The sequence below is a fragment of the Toxotes jaculatrix genome, chromosome 14 (assembly GCF_017976425.1).
Source record: "Toxotes jaculatrix isolate fToxJac2 chromosome 14, fToxJac2.pri, whole genome shotgun sequence".
Taxonomy (NCBI): Eukaryota; Metazoa; Chordata; class Actinopteri; family Toxotidae; genus Toxotes; species Toxotes jaculatrix.
In genome coordinates this window covers 13,913,671-13,937,483 of record NC_054407.1, presented here as the reverse complement: position 1 = coordinate 13,937,483, position 23,813 = coordinate 13,913,671, and the positions used below count along the sequence as shown (strand labels likewise).

General features: G+C 39.4%; 2 protein-coding genes and 1 long non-coding RNA gene across 3 annotated transcripts; 1 reads left to right on the top strand and 2 right to left on the bottom strand.

Annotated features, from left to right (window-relative positions):
• Nucleotides 1–2,617: 2,617 nt before the first annotated feature.
• Nucleotides 2,618–10,064, bottom strand: LOC121193580 (serotransferrin-like). The gene is made up of 17 exons (XM_041055961.1): nucleotides 9,929–10,064; nucleotides 9,683–9,831; nucleotides 9,024–9,126; nucleotides 8,717–8,908; nucleotides 8,421–8,550; nucleotides 7,684–7,739; nucleotides 6,961–7,133; nucleotides 6,646–6,796; nucleotides 6,379–6,542; nucleotides 6,166–6,262; nucleotides 6,045–6,065; nucleotides 5,347–5,511; nucleotides 4,309–4,459; nucleotides 3,790–3,857; nucleotides 3,504–3,685; nucleotides 2,998–3,187; nucleotides 2,618–2,898 (listed from the first exon to the last, which is right to left on the bottom strand). The coding sequence occupies exons 1-17, from the start codon at nucleotides 9,966–9,968 to the stop codon at nucleotides 2,852–2,854; spliced, it is 2,079 nt and encodes a 692-aa protein (XP_040911895.1). The 5' UTR covers nucleotides 9,969–10,064; the 3' UTR covers nucleotides 2,618–2,851.
• A 2,063-nt stretch (nucleotides 10,065–12,127) lies between these two features.
• On the top strand, nucleotides 12,128–13,293 carry LOC121192823. Its single transcript, XR_005895251.1, has 3 exons — nucleotides 12,128–12,184; nucleotides 12,526–12,646; nucleotides 12,910–13,293. It is a non-coding gene; the product is annotated as an uncharacterized LOC121192823 (long non-coding RNA).
• Nucleotides 13,294–15,785: 2,492 nt separating this feature from the next.
• ubxn7 (UBX domain protein 7) lies at nucleotides 15,786–23,389 on the bottom strand. The gene is made up of 11 exons (XM_041054726.1): nucleotides 23,284–23,389; nucleotides 21,661–21,814; nucleotides 21,336–21,400; nucleotides 21,181–21,246; nucleotides 20,655–20,767; nucleotides 20,068–20,214; nucleotides 19,723–19,813; nucleotides 19,141–19,271; nucleotides 18,391–18,895; nucleotides 17,201–17,280; nucleotides 15,786–16,889 (listed from the first exon to the last, which is right to left on the bottom strand). The coding sequence occupies exons 1-11, from the start codon at nucleotides 23,387–23,389 to the stop codon at nucleotides 16,728–16,730; spliced, it is 1,620 nt and encodes a 539-aa protein (XP_040910660.1). The 3' UTR covers nucleotides 15,786–16,727.
• Between the last annotated feature and the right edge of the window lie 424 nt (nucleotides 23,390–23,813).

Genomic DNA, 23,813 nt, shown 5'->3' with positions numbered 1-23,813 from the left:
AGTTATTGATAAGTGGCATTTCACTCTTGTAGTTGGTTGACTTAACTAGTTTACTTAATTACTTTTGGGTAATTTCAATTATAGTAGTGCATCATATTTTATAAATATATCACTATGTTTTGAAAAAAAAAATCATAATTACAGCATAATCAGCAACTAGCTGTCAGATATATGTAGAAGAGAAAATAGTATAACAATTCCCTCTGAAATGTTGTGCGGGGGAAATATGAAGACGAAAATACTCAAGTAAAATCCAAATAGCTCAAAACTGTCCTGAAGTACAGAACTTGAGTAAATGTACGTAGTTATATTCCATCACTTTTTTAAAAAAAAGACTATCTGCTCTTCTTCTTTTTAAAAAATTAATCTATTTATTTTTTTGAATCCAAAAATGACATGATTTGATAAGGAGGCCTAATACTGTAGCCAGCTTATCAAGACAGTAAAATGCAGTTATGGGGAATTAAACTTGGTAAAATCTAAAGTTACATATTATATTTCTTATTAATTATTCAGCCACTTCTGGCAGAAAAATGAATGGCCCTCTGTCGCATCAGTTTCTGTGATCATCAGAAGAAAAAGGCAGAAGTATTTAAAATATTGCATTTATCAAAGTATCTCACTTAGAAAAGCTGCAGTGTGTGTGACCCACATAAGAGTTGTGCTTACAGAGTAAATATTACCCAACACAAGCTAAGGTTCATGTTGTATAAATAACAATTCAGGTTTAAGTTTACTGAAATGATTGATAAAATGTTTTCATGAGCCACAGCCTTTCCTGGTAATCAGAGGACTGTGCCATCCTATTTTTGTAAGTCATAACTGGCAGCAAAGATGTTCCCAAGTATCTTTCACTACAGCTTTTTCTTTGTGTCCACCTCTTGCTTTCATCCATAAAGAAAATATCTGCTCTTGAGATTGTTAACGTGAGTAGTTTAAATGTCTGGTTATCCAGAAGTTGAGGTGGGTCACTGCAAATACTGCTGGGGTTAAATTTGCCTGACACCTGTCACATAAAAAAAATGGATTCAGTTAGTGAGGTATGTAATAGTCTAGCACTGAAACAATGGTATTAATATTCAATCAATGTACTACGTGGACATTTATCAGTGTTTACTATAAAGCTAAATAGTCCAATAATGTATTAAAACCTATGTTATCTTTTTATTAAAATGTCTGAATCTAAAATAAATGCCAAAAACATTTCAGTTCAGATATTAGATTGATGATTCTGTCAAGGAGAGGGAGAACATTTAATAATGTTAAAAGTAGTATAGTTTTAGTTATTCTATGGCTGTAGGCATGATCAGAAACAGGGAAATGTGTATTGTAAAAGTGTGTCAAAGTATCAAAGCAGTGAGATACCTGATCGGCAAAATGAAAATGTTTTAAGAAAGAGGACTCAACAGATATCTCAGGTCTTTATTTGTATAGCTGAATGTTAATCAGATGTCCTTAAAGTACACGTTCCACAAAATGCTGAATTTTTTTTGCTGAATCATTACAGAGTATGTAACCCTGACCTTATCCTCACCCCACCATGACTTGATCTTTATTTCTATTTCAGTAGAGGCTTGATTTTATTCACTGGTAATTCCCTGAAAATGTTTACTGCATCTGTGAAAAAGTTTTTCTTTTCATTTTCAAAGCTGAAAACAAATACCAAAGTTTGCCAGTATTCACTGATGACAATAATCTGTGGCACATTTCATGACCAAATACAACTGTTGCAGGGTGTAGTTCACTGTCACTGTTTCATCTAATTTGACTGTTTCATTTTCTTATTGCACTTAACATTTTTTTAACAGTTCAAATGCTGTCGCTCCTTATCTGCCCACCTCTTGTCCTCAGTGTCCTCTTTAGCTCATCAACTGACAGGTCTCTTCCCTTTTCACCTTCAAACCTGCTCCAGTGCAGGTCAACTTCAGAGGATCAGATCAAAACCTGTCAACAGCTCAACTACTGACCAGTTAAAATGACTGGGAAAACTGAGTAACCTTTCCTACAGCATCCTAAAACGGAACAAAACAGTTAATAAAGTGATAAATAATAAAGATCAGTGGATTTTTTTTTTTTTTCATTTAGCTGTTTGAGGCTTTCCATGTAACCACTCTGGTTTTAAAACAGAGCTTCCAACAAGAGGAGGGAGAGTTATCTTTTATTGGAAAAATTATCTACACATTGCCAAATATTTCCCATGATTATAAGTGAACATTAAGTACTTGCCTTTTCTTCCTTGCCTATTTCACCATTTCTTCTCATATCGCATTAAATACTTTAGTCACGGTTCTCATGGATGGTTTGTAGCCAGACAGGAAATCCAGAGTCAACTGAGCCAGCTGATAATCAGCTTCATAATACAGGTTATCCAGGACAGCCAGTGTTAGGCTCAGTGAAGCCAGATAATGAAAAGCTATCCTGGGTTGAACTTGTTTTGTAGTAAAGGGCTCAGATATCGCAGTCAGCAAGGCAATAACATCATTGTCCTGTGCTCATTACGCAAGCTGACATTCACTACATGTATTATTTATACAAAAACAGGCTCTTAAAAATATTTAAGATAAATACTTGAGAAATTACACACAGTTATGAAAAAAATGAAAACTATCTCCGGAAAGAGCAATAAAAAGGCTTTATTTGAGAAAAGTGAGGCACGTGTCAACAAAATATGTCTGATCCAATAACAAAGACAATGTGACATTTTGTTCAAACAGAATGTTTGTTCTTCTAAAAACAGGTCAGCAGCTAGTGACTGGTAAGAAAGTAGTCAATGCAATTTTTGGGTCGAGTGTGGGTAAGGTGCCCAAATCACTGAGAGCCATCTGAGGCACCACATGGTCCACGGTCACCACTAGTTATTTTGCTGACAGGAATGGAAAGTGCAAATTTTCTCCAGATCTGTTGGGAAGAGAAAAATAGAAAAAAAGCAGAAACTTAACTTTATTGTTATTCTGTTAAATCACTGTTCGTCTTTATTTAATCCACAGTAGTACAAACCTGAAGCAGTGTCACCACACGTTCTGAGTGAATTCATGGCAGCCATGTACTCTGGTCCCAAAAACTTTTCATAGTTTTCTCCAGATGGAACTTCCTGGAGACATTTAGTGGAGTCCTTGAAGAGAAGGTTCTTTCCTCCTTCTGATTGGAACAGTTTGAAGAAGGAATCACTGCCAGTTCCAAACTGGTCCTATAAATAAAGAACAAAATTTTGATTTTAAACACAGTTATTCATTGTTTTAAATTTGGCCAAGTAATGTCATTTACACACCCAAATCATGGTCAGAAATTGAAAATTGAAAGTTTAAGGCAAAAACACTGTTGAAACTAAAGGAAATGCCTATAAAATGAAAGAGTATACATATATATATATATATCCAAACTTTGAATGAGTACAAAAAAAATGGGCAAAAAGAAGGGCAAAAACATCCCACTGTATTAAATGTATAATCCTAGTCCACATAGTGTAATGCAAACAGAAAGTGACCTAAAAATTCATCACTGACCTGCTGCTTCTTGAGAATGCCGATCACCTTGTTGCGAATCTCTGGCCGAGTCACCACAGCATGTGCAGGTACTTTAGCCAAGTGGCACCTGCTGTATTCAGAGACTGGCACTGAACCCCCCCCAGGGCAGATCAGCTCGTAGTCAGCAGACTGCAAACCAGGAGCCCATGATGGACTGTTACCTTTGACAAGAAGACATGGGATGGAGGAGTGCTATCACATGATAGGAAATAACACTGTGGTAGATGAGAGATGATGTGATAGCTGCTCAGTGTCAGTCTCTTACCATCACTGTTTTCCAGAACGGTTGTGTGTTTGATGAAGGCAACATCACCAGCACCCTCCACAAGACATCTATGATGACATGTAAAACATAACTTAGGCGATATGAAGATGATGTTTCCATCCTAAGCAGGGTGCACTGGAAGAGTAGTTGAGGAAATAGTTTGACAATTTTCAAACTATGCTTATTTGCTTTATTGCCAAGAATGATAAGAGGATCAATGCCACTCTCATGTCTGTGTGTTAGTATGAAACTGGATTTGGGAGGCAGTTCTCTTAGCGTACAGAATAAGGAAGAGAGGGAAATAGCTGGCCTGTCTCTCTCTGAAATTTGACAAGTGTATTAACACCTCTAAAGTTCACTAATTAATACAAATACAATGTATCTGATTTGTTTAAGCCATAGACAGAGAGAAGTGTAAAAACAACACAGTTAGGTGCTCAGCACATTTGATAAACTGTTGTGTGTCAAGTTATAGAAAGATGTGAGAATAAAACTCTGAAGTGCGCTGTTGCTTCCTACCTAAAAGCTCCAGCGTAGCCGTAGTATTTCTCTTCAGCCCTGGCTTTGCATTTGAACTCATCACCCCCAGGTTTTCCAGTGCCAGCACAATGAGCACAGAGCTTAGAGTTGGGATCTGCTCCAGGGGCACAGCTGCCGCTGAAGAATTTTGCTGAGGAGAAGAAGAGATCCAGTCTGTACAGTGTGTTGGTGTTAAACTTAGAGGTGTGCAATGAGCAGTTGTGTCCCTTAACAATTATATCAATTCATTCATTTTCTGCCGCTTAATCCTTGATCCCAGCTGACTATCCCAGCTGACTATGGGCGAGAGGCAGGGTACACCCTGGACTGGTCGCCAGTCACAAAGACAGAACACCGCACATGCTCACAAACACGTTTTTGCATGTTTTTGGGATTGTGGGAGGAAGCCAGAGTACCCGGAGAGAACATGCAACATGCCTCCACACAGAAGAGCACAGACCGGGGTTCAAACCCTCTTGCTGTGAGGCGACAGTGCTAACCACTGCACCACCGTGCTGCCCACACTATTTACTATTAAATGTTTTTGCCAAATACATTTTGAAGGAAACATAATCGCTGCCTGGATTATATTCACTGACAAAGTTTATTGCTAGTGTTATGGTATGCTACAGCACAGAAGTTCCAGGGAGGTGGTTGGTGTAGATGCTGCATACCTGATTTTGACTAGGCTGAGACTACAATACAAACAACACTTTTGTTAAGGTTAGAGAAAGACTGTGGTTTTCATTAAATATTTCAACTTAACCAAGTGCTGAGCTGCCTAAACACACTGTAAACATTACAAAAACATGCTTTAGTTGCCACATGTAGACACTGTAAGGAAACAAGTTAAATATGTGAGCATTTTGCAGCTTTGCAGATGTCGTGTTTTAGGTAAGATGTTTTCACACTATGTTGACAGAAAAGAATCTGGGTGTGATTATTTTTCTTCCTTGATATTTCAAATTAGTAGCATATAAACTTTATTTTTAGGAGAACAAATAGTCTGATGGCTTAGATAAACACATGGTTACTTACTGAAGTCACAGTCTCCAGTTCTTTTGTGGATGAGACCCATGGGGATGTTCCAGCCAGCAGTTCTACCGATGCCTGTGTGGCAAGACCTCTTTCCTTGCATGTTTTCCCAAGTCACCCCTGAACCTTTCTTTACCACAGCAACAGCATAGTAAGAGGAGGCTGTGGCTACAAGAAAGGAAGTACAGAAAGAGATGGATCAGAAAACCATCAATTGGATAATCATTATTCATAGTATATTTAATCTCAAAGGGTGGGATAATGATAATAAATCATTATTGTATAAAACCAGATGGGTAAGGCTTTATTTTATTGTTCTATAATTTACAAATAATATCCTAATAATTTCTGTGAAGTTTCCTGGAAAGAACAATGTTATTTAATATTTGTTTTTAATTTTTACAAGCAAAATAAACCAGCTGTGTAACATAGGCAGTCCTTTATCGCTTTTGAGTATGCAAAAATGTGAAATTTGCAAGTATACAATTAAGCATATATATGGAGACTAAAATTCAGTAAAATTAACTTCCCTGGAGGTTACTAGGAAATTAAAGTGACTTAATGAACCCATAAAATAAAGTGTTATTGGTTAGATGTTTTCTCAGATTTTGGGTATTGTGACATGAATATGTATACGTAACATTTCATTTGACCTATTTCACAAAAGCTAGACAAAACAGAAACAAAGACAGGTTTATTACCTCCAGAGTTGCCACACGAGTCTGTGGAGAGAGACAGACATGCAAATATTAGCCAGGTAAAAAGGTAGTATAAATACACAGGTTTGTATGTGATGGTTTCTGTGCTGTTTAAGCATTGTACCTGCATCATACTGCTCCACCATAGCAGGAACCAGACCACACTTTCCAGCTGTGAACACTTGTCCTCCATCTACTGCCATTGCGTCAGCCTCACTATGCTGCAGGATGATTCAGGTAGAACAGAACACATAATCAGAAACAAATGTCACAAAATAGAGCAAATAAATTCTCAAATTAGTATCAGATCTCCATATTTCTGCCAAGATTGTTTCACCATAATCTTTCCAAGGCACTCTTCAACTGAGGGGGCATTCTCGCACTCTATGGATGTGACGTTATTTTCTATACTGTTGATGCTCCACATGTCACACTTGTCGGACTCAGTTTTGCCCACAGCACACCATTTAATGCCAGTGGGCACAGAACTTGGCACCCTATCTAGAAAGGGAATTAAAATATAACCATAGTGCAGCAGCAGCTTTCAATCAGTGTATTTGATGGTTTATATGTTAATCTGTGTGTGTTTTATCTGCTCATGTACCTTGCTTAAGGGAACGGACGACGCTCATGTATTCGGCACCCAGATACAGGTAGGAGTCTGTGTTCGGGGGCAGCTTCACCAGCCTCGTCGCTGAGTCCTTGAACATCAGGTTCTTGGCACCATAGGCTTCAGAAGCGAAAAGGTTCACACCCTGAAAATACATAAAGTAAGCCAATTCCTCATGGACACACCGAAACATATTGTAAGGCAACTGAAACACAAGTTATATGTTTAAATTAATCATTATCCTCTCTCTCTTCTACTTATCAGGCAGTCAACTCTACCGCTCACTCTTGGTGCTTGACAGTGTTTTACCTGTTGAGGTAAAGTTGAGTTGAGCATTGTCCAGATTAATTCAGCCAGCTCAGGGTTCTTGCGGGTGACAACAGCATGAGCTGGTACCCTGGCCAGGTTGCAGGTTTTATAGCTGTCAATAGGCGCTCTGGTGTTATCCTTGCACAGCAGCTCATAGTTGGCCTTTTCAGAATCTGAAAGCATTTCACAATAATGACTTTTTTCTGTTTTCATCCTTTAGTTTCAAATAAACCTTGTGCCCATGCTCTCACTACGATGTTTTAGTTTGTGGCTTAGCAAAGGAATATTCTGTTCATATAAACATAATTTACAGTCCCACGAGTATTATATCTGCTATCAAAAGAGAACTTTATCTGTGATTTTGAATCTGAGTCAAATTGAGTCAAATCAAGCTTTATATAGAATGGGTATTAATTTAACAAAAGTACTAAAAAGCTAGTGATTGTGATATGGATCTGGTGGTGCTTGACAACAGAGTTGTTGCATGTTTTGTTGCTATTGAGAAATACAAAAATATCTTTAATATATATCTAAAATTCAAAGTTCTAATAATGAAATTGGGAATAGTTTTGGAAGTGTTTGCAAAAAACCCACATGACCTCTAACTGAAATGCAGATATCTGTATTTTATGGTCTCATAATACAGATTTTAAACAAGTGACCAGCTTATTTATTACTATGAGTCAATAACTCTATTACAATAGATGATTGTGTGTTACTGACCTGGGACAGTGAGATGCTTCACAAAAGCCACTTCTCCAGCATCATCCACCAGACACCTGTTAAAGAAAGCAATTCACAGTTGCATTAACTTCAGACGTTCAGTCATCACCAGCAGTATAGTGTGTTTCCTCAGAGAGAAATGTCAGGGCTGAGTAAGTAGTAGAGTGGACACAGGTGCAGAGTCAGTGTTAGAGAAGATCAAAAACGGTTTAATCAGTCCAGGTTCGATTCACAGGTAGTCAGTCCAAATAGGCAGAAGTAACACAGGGATCAAACACAGAATTAACAAGAATCACTAGAATCACAAAAGAAATGCTGGAAAGCTTGGCAGGACCACAAGGAACACACAAGACAATCTGGCAATGAGTGCAGGGAGGACGGGGACTAAATACATCAGGAGGAGGGGAGACAATTACACACAGGTGAAACACATTAAGGGAGGGAGGGTAATCAGGAGGTGGAAGGAGCACACCTGGAGCGAGAGGAAAACAGTGAACAACTCACTAACTCAAACATTAACAACCTAAAACAGGAAAATAAAACTGCCCTGGTTCAAAGGCGGAACCTGATAAGAATAGGTTAAAAAAAAAATCAGTGAATCAGATAAAAATGTCACAGGACTCCAAACTGAGGTGTGGGTGTCTATTGTGTTTGTAAGAGAAACATGCAGAGGTAGACAGAGGGCAGTAAAAGTCATTGGTAGAAATGAGAAGGATCAATGAAACACTCAAACTGACTGGAAAGCACCGTCGTAACCATAGTAAGGCTCCGTGTGGGACCTGCTGCAGTCTCCCTTGCACAGCTCACACAGTTTGGTGCCCCTTGTTGCCCCTGGGGCACAGCTTTTCAGGAAGAATTCACTCACCGCTGAAAAACAAAAAGCAGGGCCGTACCCAGGATTTTAGAAATACTATATATATATATATATATATATATATATATATATATATATATATATGCACACATTCCTCACTGTGATCATTTGTGATGTGTATAAGTAACTTTTGAGGATTGTGAGAAACATTTAACTCACCCTCCTCCACAGGTTGGTCGTCAGTGCCTTGCCACTGAATTAAATTCATGGCCACCAGAGTTCCTATGGGAATGTTCCAGCCTGCAGATTTCCCCAAACCAGTGTGGCAGGATTTCTTTCCTCTGAGGTCTTGGAAGCCGAATCCTGTGTTTTTCTTTGCCACAGCAACAGCATAGTAACAGGTGTCTGAAGCTAGATGTACACACAACAATTGTTAGCAAAAAGTTAAAACAGCTCAGACAAAACGCTAAACATCTTTCTGCTGATGCTTTTTTTGTAAGTAAAGACAGCTGATTAGCAAACATACAGGAGCCGTATTCCTCGGCAATAATGGGATGCAGGTTGTAGTTGTTCAGTCCAGCAGTGTAGATGTCCCCTCCATCCAAAGTGATGGCGTCTGCCTCATCAGCCTGTTAGAAAAACACAGATCTTTACCGATCAACAGCCTGAAGTTCACTCTGACAAACGTGTACTTTGCTTGAAAACTTTAATTATATGTTACTGTACACTTCTACTCCAGCAAGTAGAAGTGTTTTACAGTTATAGTAACAGTTTTGCACATAATAAATGTCTGACTGCTAGTAGAAGCAGTCAGAAATATAATTTCTCTGCTTCATTAGCAGTTACTGTACAGCTTAAGATTTTGCATGTAAAACATGTTAGTGAAATAATCCATTGTTGCGGACTAACCTACCCAACAGTAAATCAAGTAACATTAAGATGCTGCTTATACATGTGTGATGTGTCAACAACAATAATAATTATTATATACAATAATGAGAAACTCTAAAAGAAGCCATCCCGCACAATGAATATTTTTACTCTTAATACTTAAAATATATTTTGTCGAAAATAACTTTAACTGATCAATCATTAACACTGAAGCTTCGAAGAATTTTCTTCTCTATATTATTTACTGAACACATCTCATTAAGCGTGTGCTCTGGAGAAGGTTAATTTTCTCACCCTAATTGCAATGATACACTCCAGGGAGTTTTCTCTTCTCACGCAGGAGAATCCAGGGGCTTGAGCAGCGAGGGCCGAGCATTTCAGATGTTCTTGGCTCGACTTGACGCACCACTTCACGCTGTTAGCAGGGGCAGCGAACACGGTGGCTGTGAAGAATGAAGATGGATAAATAGCAATGCAGATAAAATGGGCGTTTAATAAACCCGTGATTAAATATGACTGTGCAAAATGAAAGGTTTTTACCGAGGCATCCCAGCAGCGCCGCAAGGAGGAGAAGCTTCATGTTGGACAGTGTGGTCTCAGTAGAGCAGAGTGACAGGGAGGCAGCTCAGGCTTTTATAGCAAACCTCTGACTGGAACACAAGAAAAAAAAAAAAAAAAAAAAAAAAAAAAGATAAAATGCCACAGTTTGCTCAGGTTTTCGGGTTTCCTAATGTCTGCGTGTGTACTTTTGTACGAGATGCCAGTGAACACACAGAGAGTTCATAACCGACATTTCCTCATAATGGAAAGTCACAGACGCTCCTTTGAAACTATTTAACCATTGTTTGTACAATCTGAAATCATCCAGAGGGGGCAGGAAACATCAATACAACCACGAATTACAGTGAAAAGCTAACATGCTCGCATATACGCCATCAAATCCCAATATGTTTCCAGGTGCTTTGTGTTAAGCATCAGAGTACAATTTGTTTAGTCATAAAGTAAAATGCAATAACCAGAAAAGAATATGAAGAACAGTGCATTTAATTGAATGACTGTTCTCTGACAAAGAGCTTTAAATCTTGCGATTTTCCTAATGTAGTAAATTCATCCCACTTCAGGCAAAATTAAAGGTGAAATACGCAATTGTAATCCAATATAAATTTGTGAACTTCAGTGAATTTCTCCTCACAGTCCACTAACTGTCCTTTGTGTGTGTGAAAACAAAAGCAAAAATCTGGTGCACCTACATAACACTGGCTCTGTAATTGGGAAACAAGTGAAATGACTTGCCACACAACAGTCATGCCAGTGTTTGTGGCACAAGAGAAGCTAAATCTTGCTAAAGGATAGTGCCAATTTAAGGAGAAGGAGAATGTGTTCTCTACCCTTCTGTCACTGCCAGACTGTGTGGTGCTTTGAATGGGATTGTTGATTGGGACTGCAGATGAGAGACCAGTGACAGCTAAGGCAGCATGATGGTGGCATGCAACATATTCAAACTGTCAAGAAGGAGAGATGGCCAAGGTGGAGAAGGTCAGAGGAATGAAAATTAAAAAAGAGGTGCTGTGGCTCAGGCGAGGGTGAAGAGCCGCGTTAACATCGGTGAGGTTTTCCAACGGCTGAGACTGCACTGTCAGACTTGGAAAGAACTTAAGCCCTGGCCTTACCAGCTAGGACCAACCTACACATTGAATGACAAAAACACAGAAAGGGCTGGTAAAGAGACTGACAGGGCCGCTAAAAACTACAGACAGTCCACTAGTGTAGCAGCCAGCAGGACTTGACCCGGTAGTCCCAATGACCAGTCCAACTATGGTGGAGAAGCCTCAGAGAGTTCAAAAACACAAAGACGTTTCTGCTTGAAAGGTGGGCAACATTCGTTTTGCTCTATTTCACTGAGCCAATAGGTCAATATTGTTTTGTCCATTTGCTAATGTTTGTGATTGCAAATCCCAACTGCTTAGTCAGCAACCAGGTACTTGTGTCACATTTGTGTCGGGTAATGTTAAATTACTTGCCCACAGACATTCAACTTACTTTTCATTTTGTCAAGTATATGTCCTAGTTTCAAAATCTTACTGTAGTAAAAGTAAAATATTATCTATGAAATATACTTCAGGTATCAAAAGTGAAAGTATAACATTTCTCTCTGAAATGTAGTGCAGGGGAAATATGAAGTAACAGAAAATGAAAATACTCAAGTAAAATACAAATAGCTCAAAACTGTCCTGAAGTACAGAACTTGGGTAAATGTACATTAACAAAGCTTTATTTTTTTGGAAATGCTCTCTGCTCTTCTATTGTGTAATATTTTTTTATCCTAAAATTACATGATTTGATAATGAGGCCTAATAGTGTAACCAGCTTATCGAGACAGTAAAATGCAGTTACAGGGGGTTAAACTTGGCAAAATCTAAAGATATATATTGTATTTCTTAGTAATTGTTCGGCCACTTCTGGCAGAAAAGTGAATGGCCCTCTGTCGCATCAGTTTCTGTGATTGTCAGAAGAAAAAGGCAGAAATATTTAAAATGTTGCATTTATCAAAGTATCTCACTTAGAAAAGCTGCAGTGTGTGTGACCCACATAAGAGTTGTGCTTACAGAGTAAATATTACCCAACACGAGCTAAGGTTCATGTTGATTTTCGAATCGAACCATTAACACCTCCCTCTTTGTTGTCATCTGCCAAATATTGAAATATCACCCAATAACTTTCACAATAGATTCCTTGTTTTTTTGAGCTGCCTTTGGTGGTGCAAGTTCGGAAGATCCAGGTCGTGATACTGAATGAGTGGGTGGATATTTTTTGTCTTTTTCTGTATCTTTATGTGCTGCCACCATCCTTACAACACTTACACTGTAGACAGTAATAATTAAATGTATGAATGTACGGAATTTATTTTGAATTATTGCTTTCATCCATAAAGCACATATTTGAATCTTAAGTGGATTTTCCCAGCAATGAAAGGGGAATTCACAGTGAGAACAATGGACCATTTGAACTAAGTCAGAAACTTGTTATTCACAAATTCTGTGCAAATTATGTTTTTTCTTTGATTCTGTGATTTTAAAAAAAATGTGATAAAAATGAGAGGCAAATAAATTATACACAGCTTTTGTCTTTGCCTCCAGATTAAGGATTCAGCTGCTTGAGTTTGTTATTGTGAGTAGTTTAACATCAGGATCCTGATGTTGTTCACTGCAAATACTGCTGGGGTTAAGTTTACCTGGTATGATGAAGAAAATGGATTCAGTTAGTGACGAATGTAATAGTCTCGCACTGAAAGAGTGACATTACTATTCAAACAATGTACTACATAGACATCAGTGTTTATTATACGGCTAAATTGTCCAATAATGTATTAAAACCTTTGTTATCTTTTTATTAAAATGTCTGAATCTAAAATAAATGTCAAAAACATTTCAGCTCAGGGTGTTAGATTGGGGTTTCTGTCAACTTGCAAGTGGTAAGAAGCTTAGATAACTTATTCAATCAAATTTGTTCCCTTTTAAGAGGAAGAAACCTTGAGCAGAACCCGGCTCATATGGGGGACCCTCCTGCCGATGGCCGGGCTGGGTGAAAGGAGGAAAAGGAGGAAGATAAAGGGCTGGTTTTGGACTCATACCTCCAGTGGTAAACATGAATATTTAGGCATGCCAGTCATCAATAATAGCTAGTAATTTCAAATGATTTTAACTTTGTTATCCAGCTTCTTGAAATACCACAGGGACGCAGGCGATTATAGTCCACAAGGCCATCCTGACTGTGCAAAATCTGAGCAGATAAGCTTATCATCCATCACTTTTTTCCTAAAACATGCAAAACTGGAGTTTAACAAGGCTTTATACTTTGGTTATACACACTTGCTTAGTCTATTTTATCATGTGTTGTTTTCTTTGTGCCTATATAACTCTGTTTAATCATAGAAGATACAGACACAGATGGTTAGAGCTTTTGACAATGTTATTCACAGTGACAGCAATGGTGAGCTTTTACCACACCTGTGCATTGACGGCAATGATACTCAGACACTTAACTGCAAGTACCTTACATAAGCACAATACTTTAGTAAATGTGCCCCAGCCCCTAAGTCAGTTCACTAAAAATGTCTCAAAATGCATCTCTGTCATAGTGGTCATAGTGATTCTATTTTATTTATAATTACAGATATTATTGCTGGAAGTTAAAGTTCCCAAATCGATTTTACCAGCCATTCTGATCATTTAGGTCCACAAACGTGTTCGTCTACTGCAGGTTTCCTGTCATCCCTGTATATTAAGGAATTCTCCGGTGATTTGCTCTTGGTCTAACGTACTAAAATCGACACAGCAAAGAAAGAGATATGTGTTCACATGTTTGGCCAATAGAGCTGATTTTGAAGGAAGACAAAGTTGTAGCCATGACAGTGGACAACGCTTCAAATATGGATGTTGCTGCAAAGGAGCAGTAAATCATAAAACAGGGATGGTTCAACCCGACAGCACCGACAATCTATACACTCACCAAACCAAATGTAAAATATAGTCACAACCTCCCCATCTGTTCCTGATTTTTGCTGTTTCTTGCAGAACACTATGATGTCACAGTGAAGTTGACCTTTGACCCTTTGGATATAAAAATCCCTTCCTCATTTTGCCCTATTAGACATCTGTGTGAACTTTTGTCATAATTATCAGCTGAATTATTGAGTTATTGCCATAAATGTGCTTTGTGAGATTACAGTGACTCTGGACCACCAAAATCTAATCAAGTTCATCCATGAGTGCAAGTGAACCTTTGTGTCTGATTGGAATAATTTCCTGCAAGGCGTTTCTCAGATATCATGCTCTGGATGGACGATCCAGAAACATAGTGCCTCCAGCCGTGGTTGTCGCTGACTCTTTCCACCCTCCACACTTCTTCCAAACCCCACACCTTCGGTCTTTCAGCTCATTAAAACAACATTAGAAAACTCTTGTAGAAGCACAGAAGATGTTATACAACTGTTTCCACAGGCTGTGTAAAATCTGTGGAGTGCCCCCTGATGGCTCACCGATCACACATTAACTTGCATTGACTTCATTCTGAGAACTAGCTGCAAGGTCCATGGGTGACTGGGGTCAACATCCTTTTTATGCAACATGCAACCCATCAAACAAACCAGTCCTGAGGCTGCTGTCCTGGTTCTCCCATTAACCTTTCAGCACTGGCGAATAAATTTAGTTTTTGTAAGAAATGCAGGATTTAAAAAAGGTTTGCATCTGAAAAGCTCCAAAATGAGCAACACACTAAAACAGGCTTCAAGTGTAAACTGTCCATAACAATTTTGAATAGTTAACTGATGTTGGCATTTTGACCTGTGATTTTTCAAATTCCAGACACTACCGTGCAAAAACGCAAAATTGTTTGACATGTTCTGTGTGTGAAATGCCTGATCAGGGATATTATGGTGTTTTAGTTAAACGGGGGAAATGCGTTCAGTACTCCTCCCTTTGCCTTCATGTACTGTAGTATCTACACAGTGATGAGAGGAGTGAAACAGTCAGCGTCCTCGTTTGTTTGTACAGCTGCAAGTCCTTTTCTATCAGTTCTGACCATTGCCCCGTGGCTGTGCACATCACTTCCATTCTTCCAGGACTGAGGTGTTTGACAAGAAACTTTCAAATACAGAAAAATATCACAAGAAGAGAAAGCAGCTTCTCAGCAGAACTACCTGCAACAACTTAAAGGTTAATTGTGAATTAAGTTCTTTATCTGTAGAGTGTAACATACTGAGAACATTTCCTAGCTCTTTAAATATTTGCACAAGCCTTTTTTAAACATGCAGTCATGCTGGTTAATGGTCTTCTTCATTCATCAGTATGAAGAAGTTGCCGGCTTTTAAGGCACATTACCACCACCCACTGCCCACGTGAAGAACTGTGAACTCTGAAGAACTCTGAAACTGCAACAGCTGCTTACTCTGAGGGGGCGCATTTACGTCCAAAGGTTGATTGCAGCATCTTATTAAAAAGCTACAGCTATAATCATGTGCCTTAGACCTTGTCTGTCCAGGTCCTGCCTCCATTGTCAGTCCTGATTTAAATTCCTTAGTATGCTGCTTCGCAGAGAAACTTTCATTTACCAGACAAAAAAGGAAACTGAAAAGATGTTTTACAGCCTGAGTAAGAGCAGCCTGAAATCTGAATCTGCCTTACACACTGACACAAACTTTTCATTTCAGAATTATGACTTTTAACATTCCTTTTGTTTTCATCCTTGTAAAACAAACGTATAATTTGTTGCCGTTGAGTCTGGGCTATTGCTCCTCTTCTATTTTTCCTAGACTTTTAAATATTTTAACAAGGTTATGAGGACTCTTTCAATAACTAGTTTATAAAATAAAGTAATAAAAGACCAAGCAGAATCTCCCTTGGTTTTGGTGGTTATATTTCAACATCAGCATATTTTCTTGGCAGCATATAAAAAAAAGAAAAGAAACAATGACTACAGCTAAATATCAGTCTCTCTATGCCATCTCTGTACAGTGTAGGTCCGACTGATGAGATGTACCACCCTTCATTCACTCCCTTCTGTATCAAAAGTTGAAATCCAAAAACAATCTACTAGTCTCTAATAGAAACTTGAGTAAAAATGTGTAGATCAACCCAAATCCTCTCTTTGATCTACACAAGTGTGTCACCAATATCTGACACATTTTCTTGAGTTGTAATTTGCAGACCTTTTCTCTTAGTGCCCTTGCCTTTCCAAATAATTACAACTGTTCATACAATGACTGAGTGAGGGACCAAATTTGGGTCAAAATAAACAAAAATGAGCCTCCCTTTACCTGTCCCCAGGTACAGAAAATAACAAGGAGAGCTAGAAAATAAACTCTGACATTTAACATCCTTTCTGGGAGGTAAAGGTCATTTTGTACAAGTCCCTGGTGCCTCACTGTCAATTTGCGATGCATTATTTGGGTGTTTTTTATTTGAATATGAGCTGTATATTATATATATTCTATCCCGATGTGGCTCAATGATCAGATCAATCTGAAGCCTGAATCAGTAAAGAATATATCACATTTAAAAATTCCTGGCGTCTGCAACACCTTACTGGCCAATGGTAGAGCACTACAAAGGGATTAGGCTGTCAGTAGAGACGTCAGTATTCAGACTAGTAGTGTGGCAGGGAAAGTAGTCCATCCACTAAGAGTTGTCTTGGCAAAAAAAAAAAAAAAAAGGGGGCCTAATTCCAGGAGAACAGAAGGTTATGGAATCAAGGCCAGTAACATCGCCCCAGATCATTGGTGAAAGGGTGAGGTCTACCAGAGAGATACAGAAAAGCAAAGTGAGTGTGTCTGTGGAAAAGGCTAGTTCCTCTCCTGCACAAATACAGTCTCCTGTGGACAAAGCCCCGCCTCCTGCAGTGTGATGTCATAGTCCAAGTGGGCAAGCTTCCTTCTGGGAAAGTTGGTGACGAGTTCAAAGCGTTCGTTAGGGTAACCCTTTGACTGGACATGTCTTACCAGAGCCTTGAAGACAGAGAGAGATAAATCAAGTGAGATGTTTTAAGTAAAAATCAGGATTCAGATGATAATACTCACTGTTGACTAGGCATAACAAGGCATTGCTCACATTTATGAGTATGAGTAGAATAAATGAAGCTGTAACCAGCAGTCTTTTGATTAGATTAGCTTAAAAACTGGAAAAGGAGAAACAGCTAGCATAGTTCTGTAAGTAAGAAGTAAGAAAAAAAAATCCCCCTACCAGCACCTCTGAATGAAGTGCATTTCTAAAAATATTGAATTACTCCTGTAAAACAGTTGCTATGTCATGTTCTCACCAAAAGTTTTGCTTTAGAAGACAAGGAAATTTGCTCCCTCTGTCCGTCAGGGTAACGGAGCATCAACCTGGCTTTGGGTCCTATGTGGGAAAAAAGAAAGAAAGAGAACAGTTGTAAATATCTGAAGAAATGATTCCGTTATAATCACAGTTTTGGTTATCAGTAAGAGAACGGTCATCATGTTAATCAGTCCAACACTGAAATCCAAAATGTGGTGGTGAGTATTGTTCAAATCTAAATGGCAGTGCATGAGAATTTATGCAGAGCCTACAGTATAATAGAACAGAGTTTTATTTGCCATTTGCACAGATATACTGCAGTACATGTGCACTGGAATACCACAGAGTCAAGCTTACTAAAAGTTTAACGGATAAAATAAGAATAAAAAATAGAATAGCTAAGAAATTAATAATACAAAACAAAAGCAAGATGATACAGGAAGCAGGTGCCTAATATAGGCACACAGTCACTTTCAGTATATGATATTTCACATGGTAATTGTAAAAAGATAATGAATGACCGGTCTAATTAGCATATGCTCCGGTGCACAGGACAGTAATGGTTACTAGCTATATGTGTTACTGACAACGGAGCGCTTTATTAACTTGCTTTGCTTGGTGTCATCTTCACTATCAACAATTGCCATTCAGCATAGGAACTTTGTAGCAGAAAAAAACCTGACCTGTAGTCACATATTTAAAAGCTATGCTGTAACCCCTGAAATCTATAAATTCGCCTTTAAGCTCTAAGGATGTCCCAGTTTGATATTGAGCTCCGGTATCAGCATACGGGCTTGCTCCAGCCCTCACCGAGCACTGCTGAATGCTTTAACAGAGGCTGGCAGAGCTCAGAGCACAGGGGATTGACAGGTTGACCCTGTAAGTGCTCATTAACTAATCGTTAACAAACATTTTGAGAGGGGTGAAACTAAAAGCCAGAGTATACTTCTGTGTGGGATTGACGCAATCGTAATCTACTGCAGGTACACCGCCAAAATGCTAGTTGGCAGCGTGTCGAGTTGATAAATGCTGAACAATGGTTACTCTTACTGTAATTACTGCAACGCACAAAAGAGAGATGTCGGAGGAGATGGTGTGTAAGACCACTGAGCAGACTGAGGCAGGAGGAGGGTGTTGATTCTACACATAAGTTTAAGCATAAGTAAGGTTTAGAATTGTACAATATCATACCGTTGTCATCAGGACAGTCCAGGTCAAGGGGGTTGGTGGTGCTGGTCTTTGATGGTCCAGCGCTATCTGCTGCTGAGGAACAGTGGTTGCCGCCAGAATCCGGGTCTGGTTGAGGATGACGTGGACCAGCAGCTGAGGGCTCCAGGTGATTCTTTTTGCTCTCCTCTTTCTTGTGACTGTGGTTGTTTTCTTTGTACGGAGACTTTCTGTGGGAAGAAGTTGAACTATCGGGATGTAGACGCTGCTGTGCCACAGTGGCTAAAGGGACCGGGGTGTGTTTGCTGGTAGAACTTTTCTCTTCGTGGGGTACTGGAGTTTCACTGTCTGAGCCATCAACAGAGATGGGACCCTCGCTGTCAGAGAAAGGCTCTGCATCTGATTCGTCATCTGATCGGGGGGAATCGGGGGCTTCAGGGACATTTGAGGACTCGTAGTGGGTCTCCTGTAGGGAGGCTCGGATTGCGGCCTCCAGCTGACTGTCTTCGCTGGCATCGATCAGACTCTCCTAGAAACAAAAAGAGTGTGCAGCTGTAGAAAACAAATCAAAGAGCTGGGTAAAATGACACGAAAATGGGGTAAAACTTAATATACTATCCAAGGCTTTGTGATGCTGACAAAATCAAATATCACAATTCTTAAAACATGTTGATACTGATGACTGACTAAGACAGGGAAAGGGAAAGACAAGAGATCTTATTAGAGCAGACACAGAATGAGAATCAGAGGTGAGGCACGGGATGAGAGACCCACAGAGCGAGCTCGTTTGGCAGGGGGTGCGTGGCAGGATGGCCCGTCGAGCTGCCCGTGTTCTGCCAGGAACCCGGTCGCCTGCTCCAGGAACGATGCCACATCCAGTTGGTTCCACTCCACCATTTTTTGACCTGCAAAAGAACGTGTAATCAACAGGACTGGTCAGTAACAGCAAAAGCAGCAGGAAATGGAAATTAATAGAGATATGTGCTCAAATACAGCAGTCTGGAACTAGTTTGCATCGAGGGTAACGCAGTCGCTCAGACCCCTTGTTTGGCTCTGTAATGTCACACAGATGACACTACACTTCACATTCGTCTTCACAATCTATTTATTGAAAACCTGTTATCAGCCTGTACTGATCGCACCACTTAATAACTTCTTATAATGCATTGCCTAATTTTCTAAAAGTTCTGCATGCAAGAGGAATATGTTGTCAAATTAGAAAATTTAACCGACACAACAAAATGCAGCAACATCAACAACAGCATCCAGAGGCATCACTTACCTGTATTTATTAATATCTACAAACAAAACGACTCAAATACATTACCACTCCCTTCACATGAACTCTCCACTCACCTGTGCGGGGGTCGAGGATGGAAATGTAGGGAAACTTGTTCAGCTTATAAAACTGGATGTATCTTTGTCCCTCTTCGCTATCGTGATATACCTGTAATGAAAGAAATGGCACAATTTAATAGAAATGCAGAGTTAAAACATGGAAAGTGTGACCTGCATCTTCTCTTTAATGATTTACCAACTGTGTCACCTCACCCCCACAGGGCACTGGACACATCTTAGTACATCTTACATTATATTTGAAGTACTTTTTCTAAACTTTGTATATGTTTCTATTTGCACCACCATTATGTTTTATATTAGATCAGTTTAATCTCATCTCTGAATCTCTTTGAAACTGCATACCTGCCAGAATATGAAGTGTTCTCTGATGATGGTCTTCACAGCATCATTACTCCAAACGTCTCTGTTCAGGCACTGGCAGGCAAAGTCCTGAACATTTTGAATGTTGATCATTAGCCACTTGTTCTCCAGTTGTCCACAGTCTTTCGCCTGTAAACACAAAAGAGGACGTACAGAATCAGAAAAAAAAAAAACACAAGGAATCAAGCTCGATTGAAGAAATTTAGTTGACAAGCATGCATGAAGACCAAAAGCACCCACGTTTTTAAGCTACAGCTTGATCAAAGACAATTCACTACATTCACTAAATAAACAGGTTTTCCTTTGTGGAGAACAGTCATAACCGTCTACATCAGCGGTATGCGATCACGTCATGGTGGACTGAGTCTCTACAACGGCTGATTTCACAAATATCGCGAGTGCAGACTCAGCCAGAGTGAATAACACTATCTTTGAAAAAGTGACAACCAGCATACTCCTGCCCCTTCCCACCTGTGATCTACACAGTCACCATCTGAAATTTCACTTAAAAGTTCACACAAACGGAATAAAGACGTGTGGTGTAAAGTGTCTGGTGAGTGACTCCTTACTGTCTCAAAGCTGCCTTTGTGCATGAGCTCAATGGGAGGACGGAAAAGGTCTGCCAGGGTGCTCAGTTTCTTATCCACTGTGCCACCGTTACGCAGCTCCTGTTCCTGGCGGACTAGGAAAAGAAAAACATTCATAGTCCTTCTACGAGGTAAAGTCACGGTCATAGAAAGGTTCAGGCAGAAAGAAAAGGAACAGATTTTGTCACTTGGCTGTTGTTGGTTGTTGTTATTGCAGAATCAATTTATACCACATCCACCACATGGTCTGTACCACATGGCCTGTACTGAACCCAAACTTCATACAACCTTGACAAGACTGTTTGTGCCTCTGTATTTTTTGTTCAGCATGTCTTATACTCAATCCAAGTTTTTGGTTGTAAAATTTGTCTTCTAAAAAGAGACCAGGGTTATAACTGTGATGAAAAACAGTAATCTTTTTATTGTGGGTACATTATTTTTGGGCATGTGCATAAAAATGGTGGCGTCTGGTAACAGCGTGAGTTTATAATGCTTTAATATTACTTACTTGTTTCTGTTTGGAAGTCTCGGAAACCATCAAATATTGATCGAGCAGGTCTTCTTCGCTTTGGCACTGCAAGTGTAACAGACACATCAAAAGTCACACTCAGCAGCTGGAGCTATTTGCGTGGCGTAAAAAGGGGAAAAAAAAACAAAAAATACCTCCAAACAGTGGTTCTGGTTCCACCAGTATGTCCTGCTTCTGTGGAATGGGCGCTCGTACTTCACTGAGATATAAGGCAACACGTATTAATCTAAGATACAAGACGATCTAGAGCAAAACATCCATATTAATGAAGTAATAAAGATACACTCTGTGATTTGTTTAAATCACCCAGCCGCAACCCAAATCACAGCAAATTTTCCTCTGAACCAGCAGAGAAATTTAAGAGCACTATGAAAACGTGTATCTCTAAGTGTGTATCTTTAAGCTATTAAAACATGGGGAAAAAACCCTCTAAAGACTGTTTTACTTTCGTCTACTTACTCTGAAGGTGGAGCTCTGCTGCTTGAAGCTGCTGAACTGGAGCTGGTGCTGGGCTCCTCTGCTATCCCACCTCCATCCAGAAACATTGTCACTGCCATCTCCAGGTTGTTGTTGCATGCTTCCAACATATGTTTCCCTACACTCTCTGTGGCTCCTAGAAGAGTGTTTAACATAGACATACCGATACTGAGAACCATATATATAGATAAAAACGCGTACGAAAACTATATATCACCAGTAACAAAGCAAAATTTGATGTTCACTGTCGGCTTTATAGTGAAATAACCAATTTAAAGGACTGTATCAATGTCTGAATGTTGTAGCTTCTTTACTACATGTCATAGACACATTACTGCAGAACTTTGTTTTTTAAATCATCTCATAAATCTTTAGTTTCATTTCTTGTCGTTAAGGTGGCCCTCGGCCTCAGTTCATCTCAGTATATTGTAACCATAGCCTGACAAGTACTTGATTTTTGATATGACTAGATATTTTGTTAAGTTGTTTATAAATTACCTCAAATACATGCATGTATCAGCATGTAACATTTAAGTGCTATACTCACAAATTAAGTGATATTGATAATCCAATAACAGAATGGGCATTATTCTGAAACGGGTCATTCTGCATAGTAAGTACTTTTATATCTGTACTTTATACATCAAGTATATTTTCATGGTGATACTTAAGTACTCTTACTCTTGGCACATTGAGTCCAAATGAAAGCTAATCAACTGCCTGAAAGTCAACACAGGGCAAAAATGCACCCAGATTAAAGGGAGATACTGTGTGCTTCGGGAAATAGTAGGCAGCGATGCAAAATACAAGGTTACACGATTTGCAACAAAACACCACAAAAGTCCGAATCAGATTGTGAATCGCTATCGTGCATAAAAGCATGAAAATATTGTGCATACAAGAAAACACTAAATCCGAGAATTAACTTTAAGTCTGTTTAAAGAGTACGGTGCCGTCTGCCTACAACGATCTTTCCGTTTGTACTGCGCATGTCCGTTTCACTTTCCGAGTCTAGTAGCAGCCCCCGAACTCAATTCCCTGCTTTCTCCGATAAATAACTTAAAACTGAAAAACTGTCCATCGTACCAAAGCGTACACAAACCGCAGAGGACCTCTGGGCGTGCATTCGGAGACAGGACAGTGTGATCATTCGAGTGTGGTTAAGACCACAGTCAAGAGTGAAGCTGACAGTAAGACAACATCTATGATGAAGAAGGGAAATGTTCACAGCCGACGTCCATTCCACATTCTCAAATAACCAGGCAGTGCAAAAAGAGAACACAAACCCAGCTCTAGGCTAGCAAGAGATTGCCTTTTACAAGCACCACAGAGAAAATCAGATGTGTCTAAGTGCCTGTGACGGATTGATTTCAAAGCTAGTGGGTTTGTGATCCCTCTTGTGAGTCTTTCACTTGAGTTTAGCAGAAAACTGGCTCTGCTTTTTCCCTCTGCAAAGCATTGACAGCGCAGTGGCCAGAGCAAGACTTGACGTCCGTTTTCTCATCTGCGCACTAATTTTGGGATTTGTTGGACAAGGGAGCTATTCCTGCTGGATAACCCAAACGTACTTAATAGACCAAATGATAAATGAAATGTTATTTTTACCTGTTATTGCTGTGAATTGTTGTATTAACCCGTTCACCCCCGGAGCTGAGGTGTCTCCGAGCGCCGCCATCTTACCGCCACAAACAACAACATAAATGTGGCGCATGCGCTGGTCCGTCCTTTTCCCCCCTGCCTGGCGCGGCGCGAGCCCCATGCGTCGCCCTGGCATTGTGATGCGTTGTGGGTAATGTAGTTCAAAAAGCAAAGACTGCTTTTGCGTTAACTGTTTGAACTAAGTCAGTATTAGAACATTCTAAACGTTTGGATGGCTCATTTTGAAAACCTGTTTGCTGCAGGGGTTGTATCTATTTATTTTCACTCAAAAATTAACAAAATATATCATTTGCCCAAGGGTTCCCAAATTTTTGATTACAACTGCAATTCCTTCAAAAATGTGTTTGAAGGAATGTGCAGTTCCTTCAAAAAACTATCAGAAAAATACCAGAAATGGTATCTGATAGTTTTTACCTTCCCTTTCTGAAGTTGGTGGGGTGAAGTGAATTCCTACATAACTAAGTTACTGACCATTT

Coding starts and splice junctions, on each gene's coding strand:
- LOC121193580 (XM_041055961.1), bottom strand. CDS start 9,968: ATGAAGCTTCTCCTCCTTGCGGCGCTGCTGGGATGCCTCG. Junction 6,066..6,165: donor GGTGGAGCAGTATGATGCAG/GTACAATGCTTA, acceptor CTCTCTCCACAG/ACTCGTGTGGCAACTCTGGA. Junction 3,858..4,308: donor GGCTACGCTGGAGCTTTTAG/GTAGGAAGCAAC, acceptor ATGTCATCATAG/ATGTCTTGTGGAGGGTGCTG.
- ubxn7 (XM_041054726.1), bottom strand. CDS start 23,389: ATGCGCCACATTTATGTTGTTGTTTGTGGCGGTAAGATGGCGGCGCTC. Junction 19,814..20,067: donor AACACTTCATATTCTGGCAG/GTATGCAGTTTC, acceptor CTTTCATTACAG/GTATATCACGATAGCGAAGA. Junction 17,281..18,390: donor GGACTGTCCTGATGACAACG/GTATGATATTGT, acceptor TTTCCCACATAG/GACCCAAAGCCAGGTTGATG.